We start from the raw sequence: 12,500 nt of genomic DNA, 5'->3' as shown, positions 1-12,500 counted from the left end.
CACTGATGTAGGTGGGAGTGGAACTCCGTACCCACTGATGTACGTGGGAGTGGAACTCAGTACTCACTTACATAGATGGGAGTGGAACTCAGTACCCACTGATGTAGGTGGGAGTGGAACTCAGTACCCACTGATGTAGGTGGGAGTGGAACTCAGTACTCACTGATGTAGGTGGGAGTGGAACTCTGTTGTAGGTGGGAGTGGAACTCAGTACCCACTGATGTAGGTGGGAGTGGAACTCCGTACCCACTGATGTACGTGGGAGTGGAACTCAGTACTCACTTACATAGATGGGAGTGGAACTCAGTATCCACTTACGTAGGTGGGAGTGGAACTCAGTACTCACTTATGTAGATGGGAGTGGAACTCTGTACCCACTTATGTAGGTGGGAGTGGAACTCAGTACCCACTGATGTAGGTGGGAGTGGAACTCCGTACCCACTTACATAGATGAGAGTGGAAATTCAGTACCCACTTATGTAGATGGGAGTGGAACTCTGTACCCACTTATGTAGGTGGGAGTGGAACTCAGTACTCACTTACATAGATGGGAGTAAAACTCAGTATCCACTTACGTAGGTGGGAGTGGAACTCAGTACTCACTTATGTAGATGGGAGTGGAACTCACTACCCACTTACGTAGGTGGGAGTAGAACTCAGTACCCACTTATGCAGGTGGGAGTAGAACTCAGTACCCACTTATGCAGGTGGGAGTGGAACTCCGTAACCACTTACGTAGATGGGAGTGGAAACTCAGTACCCACTTACATAGATGGGAGTGGAACTCAGTACCCACTTATGTAGATCGGAGTGGACCTCAGTACCCAATTACATAGGTGAAAGTGGAACTCAGTACACACTTACGTAAATGGGAATGGAACTCAGTACCCACTGACATAGATGGGAGTGGAAACTCAGTAACCACTTACGTAGGTGGGAGTGGAACTCAGTACCCACTTATGTAGGTGGGAGTAGAACTCAGTACCCACTTACGTAGGTGGGAGTGGAACTCCGTACCCACTTACGTAGATGGGAGTGGAACTCTGTACCCACTTATGTTAGTGGGAGTGGACCTCAGTACCCAATTACATAGGTGGAAGTGGAACTCAGTACACACTTACGTAAATGGGAATGGAACTCAGTACCCACTGACATAGATGGGAATGGAACTCAGTACCCACTGACATAGATGGGAGTGGAACTCAGTACCCACCTAAGTAGATGGGAGTGGAACTCAGTACCCACTTACATAGATGGGAATGGAACTCAGTACCCACTTATATAGATGGAACTCAGTACCCACTTACATAGATGGGAGTGGAACTCAGATGCATAATCAGCTGACACTTCATGGGCCTGGTGAAACTGCAATTAAACTTAGATAGCTCATCATAGAATTTAAGTAGGTTTGTATGTTTAAAGTCCCTAAATGTAGAATTGTTTAAAGTTGCAAACTCCACTATTGTAAAGTAGGTTGACCATTTGTGGTCTTACTTGACCAAAGAAGGAGATACTATAGGTGTGGTACACTTAAGGGCTATGTTCATAAGAGTAGTTGTGCTTGGTAATTGTCATTTATTAGATCCACAAGTCTTTGAGCATACCTAGATTTTGAGATTTAGGTACACAAACTAATTGAAAGATAATTGAAATCTCCCAATATAAAGGTACCTTTTGTTAAGGTAATTTGAGTACCTTTACTGGTGTTTTGGTGAAATGGTCAGTGCCGTATAATAGGGTATAATTTATTTATTGTCTTCTTAAGGTTAATTTGGAGTTCAATACATTCAGTTTGTGGGTCTCGGGGAATCTGTCTAAAGGTGATATCATCTCTCACAAGTTTGGGAACATTCTTGCAGTTACTCTTAGGACTGAATGCATGGTAAGTGTTAAGCCCAGCTAGGGACAGAGAGTGCTATCATTACAGTCGTGTTCAAGGTTCTGGAGTGTCTCAAGGTCAGGCAATTTATTATTAAGACTGCTGACATTCAGACGTTTTGTTAATAAATTATTATTTATGCAGACTCTTCATATAGTTCAGAATAAGCAATGTGTAATCATATTCAACACAATTCCTTGGAAGTGGCAAATAAATTGTGAATATCTAAACAGAATAATAAAGTATCAAACATGACTTCTGTATATGTCGGGTTACGTCCAAGTTAGGTATTCGTTTTTAGATGTAAGTAGCAGCAGACAAAGGAATATTAGCTACAAATCAGTGTTTGGCGAGCAGTACCTGGGTGGTGTATTGTGTAACATTATCACCTCACAACAAGAGGTGCTCCACTTACGTTCTTGGTTGGGGTGCCTCTTTGTGGAGTATTCATGCCCTCACTGTGTTAAGTTTGTTTTTTTCAATGGGGACTCAAGATTCCTCCCACACTACAAAGACATTGGATAGGTAGATTGGTAAATCCAGTTTCTAGGTATGTTTACAGTGTCTGTGTGATACAGAACAAAAGTCTGACAATATATTTCCCTTCCCTAATTGCCTTACAATCTCTGTGAAGGACAGAAAAGTCTGACAATATATTTCCTTACCCAAGTTGCCTTACAATCTCTGTAAATGATATCTGTTCATTGGGTCACAACAGTAATTGTATTCATCTCAAAAGAAGTGGGTGGATGGATGGATGGATGGATGGATGGATGGATGGATGGATGGATGCATTATGTGGCTATCGAAGTATTATCATATAAAACCTATGATATAAAGTACCAAGACATTTTCTTTTTATTATTTTTTTTAACACAGGTATTCCTAACCTTAAAATCCCTAAACCATTGCCTCAGCAAAGTCACTCTCGTCCTGGATTTATTCCACATCTTCCTGAGAGGCCTTCTGTAGATGTACATGCATTAAAGTAAGTACTTTTTTTGCCTTCAATCTAGAAATGTAAATTATGTAAAATTGTCTATATACCTTCAGTCATTCACTTGTGCTGAATATGTGTTTTGTTGTAGTGATATGTTCATAAAAAGCATTGTATTTCAGAATTTTACAAAATTACATTTTCACAGCAGAAATTTGTATTATTGTGCATCTTCTGTTCGCAGATCATGATTAGCATGTTTGACGATTGGGTTCTGACTGACAGTTGAGCAATGTCTTGATAAAACGTTTTCACTGTGACATAACAAGTGCAAAAAATGGTGATATTGTGAAAGCAGACTAGACCTAACCCATTTACGGGTGTCTCTGAACTGACATCATGTACAAAAGAATCCAACATATCTGTTCAGATATTGTTTTACAGACAAACTGTTATAGTAAGTGTCCCTTAATTATATGGCCTTTCTCTTGATTAGAGTATGGATGAAGATGAGATAAAAATCAAAGGGTTACACCAAGGAATAGTTATAGCTTCATTTTGTAGGGGTTCAGAAGTAGATGTCATACTCATCTGGGGGACAAATACTGCTGCATGCGTTACTGCCACTATTCTGCTGCGCGCAGGTGTCTGCACATATGCACCTTTTTGGGTGTTACATTAAAATGCAATTGTTTTGCCAACTCTGAACCCCCCCCCCCCGCCCTTCAAGTACTGAAAGCCAGAAGAACATAACCTTATACTTTATATGTAGCTTTGCTATGGAAGCTTTACACTGCATTTCAGAAGAGAGATTATTAGACTGAGTAATTCTGATGCCATTTCACTTGCTGATGTGCAGTAAATCCATCAGTGATGGGTTGGAGGGGATGCCTTGTGTACCAGACGCTGGTCACCTTTTAGCAGCCTGTAGGATACTAAGTATAGTTTTGAGTCGAAATACATTCTTATATTTTGTTGTTTGTCACTACATGTTGTTTTCTTCATAGCACTGACTGTAAAATCTGCATTTGTAAGATTTATTGTTTATTTCCCCATGTGGATTTTTAGTAATGCCGACTGCTGTAGATTGTAATATGCAGGCTTAGATTAAATTAGTCACCAGTAATCCTGCAGCTGAGCTAAGGGAGCATTCTCTGCAGACATGTTCCTGTTTATGAAGTCATTTTTGTTTTCTGTGACTGCAATACTTAAAAATGTGGAGCCAATATATGGCTATGGAGCACAAAACTAGAGGCATTTTCACTGTAGGTGTGAAAAAAAGTTGCATCAGTTTTTTTTTTTTTTTTTTGCAGAAGACCAAGCAAACAATGTCTTATAGCTGCTTTCACATCAGTACCCACATTTTGCAGATATTACTGATTGCAAAAAGATGCACCACAAGCCAAAACTTACTGCTGACACATTCTGAGAATTCATTCATATTTAATTTGCAGGTGGGTGATAAAGCATCACTACTTTACCTCCCAGATCTACAAATAATTTTTGTGATTTTGTGATGGAGCATTAATTATCTTTTAAGTTATAACTGATAATTTTATTTATGGATTTCATATTTATTAACTATATGTTATAAAATCCTAATTTCTCTGTTGGAAAGGTGCTTGGCATAACTTCTCAACAGTAACAAAACAAGCTACAATTGATTAAAATCAGGGAGATAGGAAATTCACCCTGGGGATCACGTCTGTCGCCCTGCTAGACTGGGGTCCAGGGAAGTAAATACTGTGGGAGTAAATAGCCAGGGAATTGTTATGGCTAGGCTTGTATAGGCCCTAGGGCCGATAGCCTAGTACCAACCTGTGAAAACACTAATAATTACTAGATTGCTGCCTCATTTAAGTTCTTCTGCAATTTAAGGATATTTAGCATTTAAGGAAAAAATCTGCAGATCCCATAGCCACAGTGAAGAATCTTTAATCGTAAAGTAAAAGACGTGTTTAAAAGGGAACTACAGTACCAGATAAGAGTTTTGCACTTCACATTTTGCAGAATATCAAAAACATATAAATCATTTTTACATTTAAATTAGCAAGTTAAATGCAAATCATCCTGCTGTAGGTCCCTTCTGGTCAAGTGACCTGACAGTTGTTTGCTGCTATGAAATGTTACCTGGCATGCAGCAGACTTTATGTCAGTATATGTGATCCCAAACTTGCAAGGACTTTTACACCTTACAGGTTGCTCGAGTTATAATTAAAAAAATCTTGAATTCCATGCTCAGGAATCAGTAATCATTTTTGTTTTGTGGGGTCTGAGCTTAATTTCCCTTATCCTTCAGTAACCCTATTGACACTATGTATCAACACTGTTACTGCAGGCATCACATGGAAATACCCATATGTCTGTGGTAACACATGTGCCAGTATATGTCAGCAGTGTCACCGCAGACATCACATGGGAATACCCATATGTCTGTGTTAACACATGTGCCACTATATGTCAGCAGTGTCACTGCAGACATCACATGGGAATACCCATATGTCTGTGGTAACACGTGCCACTATGTGTCAGCAGTGTTACTGCAGGCATCACATGGGAATACCCATATGTCTGTGGTAACACGTGCCACTATGTGTCAGCAGTGTTACTGCAGGCATCACATGGGAATACCCATATGTCTCTGGTAACACATGTGCCACTATATGTCAGCAGTGTTACTGCAGGCATCACATGGGAATACCCATATGTCTGTGTTAACACATGTGCCACTATATGTCAGCAGTGTTACTGCAGGCATCACATGGGAATACCCATATGTCTGTGTTAACACATGTGCCACTATATGTCAGCAGTGTCACTGCAGGCATCACATGGGAATACCCATATATCTGTGGTAACACGTGCCACTATGTGTCAGCAGTGTTACTGCAGGCATCACATGGGAATACCCATATGTCTGTGGTAACACATGTGCCACTATATGTCAGCAGTGTTACTGCAGGCATCACATGGGAATACCCATATGTCTGTGGTAACGCGTGCCACTATGTGTCAGCAGTGTTACTGCAGGCATCACATGGGAATACCCATATGTCTGTGGTAACACATGTGCCACTATATGTCAGCAGTGTTACTGCAGGCATCACATGGGAATACCCATATGTCTGTGGTAACACATGTGCCACTATATGTCAGCAGTGTCACTGCAGGCATCACATGGGAATACCCATATGTCTGTGGTAACACGTGCTACTATATGTCAGCAGTCTCACTGCAGGCATCACATGGGAATACCCATATGTCTGTGGTAACACATGCCACTATGTATCAGCAGTGTTACTGCAGGCATCACATGGGAATACCCATATGTCTGTGTTAACACATGTGCCACTATGTGTCAGCAGTGTCACTGCAGGCATCACATGGGAATACCCATATGTCTGTGGTAACACGTGCCACTATGTGTCAGCAGTGTTACTGCAGGCATCACATGGGAATACCCATATGTCTGTGGTAACACATGTGCCACTATATGTCAGCAGTGTTACTGCAGGCATCACATGGGAATACCCATATGTCTGTGGCAACATGTGCCACTATGTGTCAGCAGTGTTACTGCAGGCATCACATGGGAATACCCATATGTCTGTGGTAACACATGTGCCACTATATGTCAGCAGTGTTACTGCAGGCATCACATGGGAATGTGCCACTATATGTCAGCAGTGTTACTGCAGGCATCACATGGGAATGCCCATATGTCTGTGGTAATACATGTGCCACTATATGTCAGCAGTGTTACTGCAGGCATCACATGGGAATACCCATATGTCTGTGGTAATGTGCCACTATGTGTCAGCAGTGTTACTGCAGGCATCACATGGGAATACCCATATGTCTGTGCTAACACATGTGTCACTATATGTCAGCAGTGTTACTGCAGTCATCACATGGAAATACCCATATGTCTGTGGTAACACATGTGCCACTATATGTCAGCAGTGTTACTGCAGGCATCACACAATAATACCCATATGTCTGTGGTAACACATATGCTACTATATGTCAGCAGTGTTACTGCAGGCATCACATGGGAATACCCATATGTCTGTGGTAACACATGTGCCACTATATGTCAGCAGTGTCACTGCAGGCATCACATGGGAATACCCATATGTCTGTGGTAACACGTGCCACTATGTGTCAGCAGTGTTACTGTAGGCATCACATGGGAATACCCATATGTCTGTGGTAACACATGTGCCACTATATGTCAGCAGTGTTACTGCAGGCATCACATGGGAATACCCATATGTCTGTGGTAACACGTGCCACTATGTGTCAGCAGTGTTACTGCAGGCATCACATGGGAATACCCATATGTCTGTGGTAACACATGTGCCACTATATGTCAGCAGTGTCACTGCAGGCATCACATGGGAATACCCATATGTCTGTGGTAACACATGTGCCACTATATGTCAGCAGTCTCACTGCAGGCATCACATGGGAATACCCATATGTCTGTGGTAACACGTGCCACTATATGTCAGCAGTCTCACTGCAGGCATCACATGGGAATACCCATATGTCTGTGGTAACACATGCCACTATGTGTCAGCAGTGTTACTGCAGGCATCACATGGGAATACCCATATGTCTGTGTTAACACATGTGCCACTATGTGTCAGCAGTGTCACTGCAGGCATCACATGGGAATACCCATATGTCTGTGGTAACACGTGCCACTATGTGTCAGCAGTGTTACTGCAGGCATCACAGAATAATACCCATATGTCTGTGGTAACACATGTGCCACTATATGTCAGCAGTGTTACTGCAGGCATCACATGGGAATACCCATATGTCTGTGGCAACACGTGCCACTATGTGTCAGCAGTGTTACTGCAGGCATCACATGGGAATACCCATATGTCTGTGGTAACACATGTGCCACTATACGTCAGCAGTGTTACTGCAGGCATCACATGGGAATGTGCCACTATATGTCAGCAGTGTTACTGCAGGTATCACATGGGAATACCCATATGTCTGTGGTAATACATGTGCCACTATATGTCAGCAGTGTTACTGCAGGCATCACATGGGAATACCCATATGTCTGTGGTAATGTGCCACTATGTGTCAGCAGTGTTACTACAGGCATCACATGGGAATACCCATATGTCTGTGGCAACACATGTGCCACTATATGTCAGCAGTGTTACTGCAGTCATCACATGGAAATACCCATATGTCTGTGGTAACACATGTGCCACTATATGTCAGCAGTGTTACTGCAGGCATCACACAATAATACCCATATGTCTGTGGTAACACATATGCTACTATATGTCAGCAGTGTTACTGCAGGCATCACATGGGAATACCCATATGTCTGTGGTAACACATGCAACATACAACAAGCACTTTGCAAGAGCACTATAGTGTTTCATTATGTCAAGTGATAGCTGCAATCTTCGTACAGAGGGATGATGTAAAAGCATTTTCCAGTTCTGAATACGGTGCACTATAACTGTGCATTTCAGCAGTACTTCTTTATGTATAGGTTCATAGGATTCATAGGATGTTACTAGGCTATTGGCTATAGGCTATCACACAATAATTCTCATATGTCTGTGGTAACACATATGCTACTATATGTCAGCATTGTTACTGCAGGCATCACGTGGGAATACCCATATGTCTGTGGTAACACATGCAACATACAACAAGCACTTTGCAAGAGCACTGTAGTGTTTCATTATGTCAAGTGATAGCTGCAATCTTCGTACAGAGGGATAATGTAAAAGCATTTTCCAGTTCTGAATACGGTGCACTATAACTGTGCATTTCAGCAGTACTTCTTCATGTATAGGTTCATAGGATTCATAGGATGTTACTAGGCAACTAATCATAACCAGAAACAAAAACTGGGCAATATGGCGTACTTCCAAACAACAAGCTGACCATCAAACCTTTTGTGCATGTAGGAACAAAACAAAAAAAGCCATACTATCTGATAAACAGAACTACTACCTTTGTCTACAACAAATATCCAATAAGGAACCTAAAAAATTTTGGACCACCATTAATAATCTACTATCCCCAGGCCAATCAATCACACCCAACCCACAGGACTCTAACCCTGATAACCCTATACAAATAGCTAATACATTTAACTCCTACTTCACAAATACTATACAAAACCTGGCTAGTCACCTATCTCCTGACACCTCAAATCTACATTCCTTCTCTGTTAATACACCACTTTTTGGACCACCATTAATAATCTACTATCCCCAGGCCAATCAATCACACCCAACCCCACCTAACTCTTAAACCCTAACCCTATACAAATAATGGCTAATACATTTAACTCCTACTTCACAAATACTATACAAAACTAGCTACTACTCACCTCCTGACACCTCAAATCTACATTCCTTCTCTGTTAATACACCACACTCATTTCACTTCCATCCCATCCCTACATCATATATTTCTTCACTACTTCAAAAACTAAAACCTCCTCACCCTCTGAAGACAAACTCCCTGCTGAGTTTCTGCAAATAGGAGTCAAAGCTGTAGCTTATCCGATCTCTATTTTGATAAATAGATCCATCAATGAAGGAACTGTCCCTGATATCTGGAAAATATCCCGCATCATCCCACTACACAAAGGGGGAAACTCTATTGATCTATCTATCTATCGTCCCATTGCTTTATTATCCCCTATTGCCAAAATCTTAGAAAAATGTATCCATAAACAACTCCTAAATCATCTTCTGCAAAACAACCTACTTGCTAGCTGCCAACATGGCTTCAGACCTTCCCACAGCACCACCACTGCTCTGTTCTCCTTCACAAGCACCATTAACATTAACCGCAACTTAAACAATCTTTCTTCTGCACTATTCATTGACCTATCTAAAGCCTTTGACATGGTAAATCACAAAATGCTCCTCCACATTCTCAATTCTCTATCACTGGATCCTAACAGCTTAACTTGGTTTCAATCTTACCTAGAAAACCGTCAACAAGCAGTAGTCTGGAAAAACTCAATATCTGACCACCTTCCTATTTCCCTAGGTGTTCCAGAAGGCTCCATCTTAGGTCCACTTCTTTTTTCCATCTTTATCAATGACCTTCAATCAGCTATCCCTTTTTCTAACTGTATTCAATATGCAGATGACTCCACTATTGTCTGCACAGCTACCTCATGCTGAACTTCAGTCTCGTACACAAAAAGCCTTTAACACAGTTGAACATTGGTTTTCCCAACGCTGCTTCCTACTCAACCCTAAGAAAACAAAACATCTACTCTTCTCCCCAACACGTAACCAAATCCCCCTACATTTCTCAATCACTTCGAACAACAATACTAGTATTTCCCCTGAAACCTCCACAAAACTACTAGGAATTACAATAGATAATAAACTCAATTTTGAGAATCACATTAACTCTACTATAAAAAGTGTGAACAAAAAAATAGGAACCCTATATAGAATTAAACCATTTCTTACCCCAACTACTAGAATTACCCTAGCTAAGACCCATCTAATCTCTACTTTACTCTATGCATGTCCTATTTATACCAACCTGTCAAAAAAAACCTTAATAAACTAGTTATATCCTACAACAACATTGCTAGATTTGCTACCAGATCTCCTTTTAGAAGCCACCACTGCATTAATCTAAGACAACTCGGCTGGCTCGAACTTCCTAATCAGATTAAACTTCAACAACTACTAATAGCTCACAAAACCCTGTACCAGCCCACCAAAACCCCAATACTCACCTCATTACCCCTTATTATAACCTGAAAAATCTACGCTCCTCTAACAAACTTCTGATCAACATTACTACACCTAATAACTCTGCAGGAGATGGCTTATTGTACAACTCAGTTGGGAAACACTGGAACAAATTACCCGCTGATATTACATCCCTGATTTCTCTTCCTATTTTCAAGAAGAATCTCAAATTGTACCTTAATAACAAATGGCTCTGCCCCTGTATTAACCCTGACTAGCCTGCTCTTCTGTCTCCTATCACCCTTTCCCTCTCCCCTTTCTCTACCCAATAACCCAATAAATGTTTTCTAAAGTTCCACAGCTACTCTTTAGGACAGGGAACTTACCCTTTGAACAAGTACTCAAAACCTTCTTTTCTTTCCTATCTTCTTATGTGTATGTTTTGCCCCCCCTTCATAAAAGTAACTTTTTAGCCCTATGAAAATAATCCAATCCTCTACTCATCCTATTATATCTCTGATACCTTTCCTATCTTTACCCCACCTATTTCTCACTTTATCCTTTCTTTTATTCTAAGCTACCTTTAAAATATTGTTCTTCTGCTCATCTAAAAAAATGTATATATTTTATCTTTTTTAGTTTTTTTTCTGTTTACTGATTTGGCTGTCTTAACTTTTATGTAGACTTATTTTTTTACTATATATTAAAACTTGGAGCTTTTCTCCCCGGGCCTCTACTAAAAATGGACATATATCCAGTTAGACTAGTCCGGTCAACAAATGTAAAATAAAATAAATAAATAAATAAATATTGGCCCAGAGGCCCTTATAAGCCTAGCCAAGACTTTTGCCCATGTTCCCTCAGGTTTCCCTGTCATGTGAGCAGAACTATGGCTGACAGGCAGGTGGTCATGTGCAGGTAGACTTTTTTGGAATATGTCAGAGGCAAGCTAACTGAATTAGCCAGCTTTGGAGACCAACAATAGGTAATGAAACTCAACCAGCTTTGGGACTACACCATAAATATGTAGTAAGATTCAGCCAGCTTCAGACTACACCATTAACAGTTAGGTAAAGAGATTCAGCCAGCTTTGGGACTACACCATAAATATGTAGTAAGATTCAGCCAGCTTCAGACTACACCATTAACAGTTAGGTAAAGAGATTCAGCCAGCTTTGGGACTACACCATAAATATGTAGTAAGATTCAGCCAGCTTCAGACTACACCATTAACAGTTAGGTAAAGAGATTCAGCCAGCTTTGGGACTACACCATAAATATGTAGTAAGATTCAGCCAGCTTCAGACTACACCATTAACAGTTAGGTAAAGAGATTCAGCCAGCTTTGGGACTACACCATAAATATGTAGTAAGATTCAGCCAGCTTCAGACTACACCATTAACAGTTAGGTAAAGAGATTCAGCCAGCTTTGGGACTACACCATAAATATGTAGTAAGATTCAGCCAGCTTCAGACTACACCATTAACAGTTAGGTAAAGAGATTCAGCCAGCTTTGGGACTACACCATAAATATGTAGTAAGATTCAGCCAGCTTCAGACTACACCATTAACAGTTAGGTAAAGAGATTCAGCCAGCTTTGGGACTACACCATAAATATGTAGTAAGATTCAGCCAGCTTCAGACTACACCATTAACAGTTAGGTAAAGAGATTCAGCCAGCTTTGGGACTACACCATAAATATGTAGTAAGATTCAGCCAGCTTCAGACTACACCATTAACAGTTAGGTAAAGAGATTCAGCCAGCTTTGGGACTACACCATAAATATGTAGTAAGATTCAGCCAGCTTCAGACTACACCATTAACAGTTAGGTAAAGAGATTCAGCCAGCTTTGGGACTACACCATAAATATGTAGTAAGATTCAGCCAGCTTCAGACTACACCATTAACAGTTAGGTAAAGAGATTCAGCCAGCTTTGGGACTACACCATAAATATGTAGT

The 12,500-nt window shown here is 40.8% G+C and overlaps 1 protein-coding gene across 4 annotated transcripts in view; it reads left to right on the top strand.

The window, feature by feature from the left end:
- The window catches only part of LOC122817640 (FYN-binding protein 1-like), a 688,236-nt gene that overhangs the window by 355,637 nt on the left and 320,099 nt on the right, over positions 1-12,500 (top strand). For all 4 annotated transcript variants that reach the window (XM_044090698.1, XM_044090697.1, XM_044090696.1 and 1 more), the window contains exon 3: positions 2,759-2,867. In XM_044090698.1, coding sequence (XP_043946633.1) covers positions 2,759-2,867 — 109 coding nt within the window. The remainder of the gene's footprint in view (positions 1-2,758; positions 2,868-12,500) is intronic.

The sequence above is a fragment of the Protopterus annectens genome, chromosome 13.part0 (assembly GCF_019279795.1).
Source record: "Protopterus annectens isolate FY-2018-M chromosome 13.part0, PAN1.0, whole genome shotgun sequence".
Taxonomy (NCBI): Eukaryota; Metazoa; Chordata; order Ceratodontiformes; family Protopteridae; genus Protopterus; species Protopterus annectens.
The sequence above is the reverse complement of the archived record's forward strand: the minus strand, read 5'-3'. Positions and strand labels throughout refer to the sequence as shown.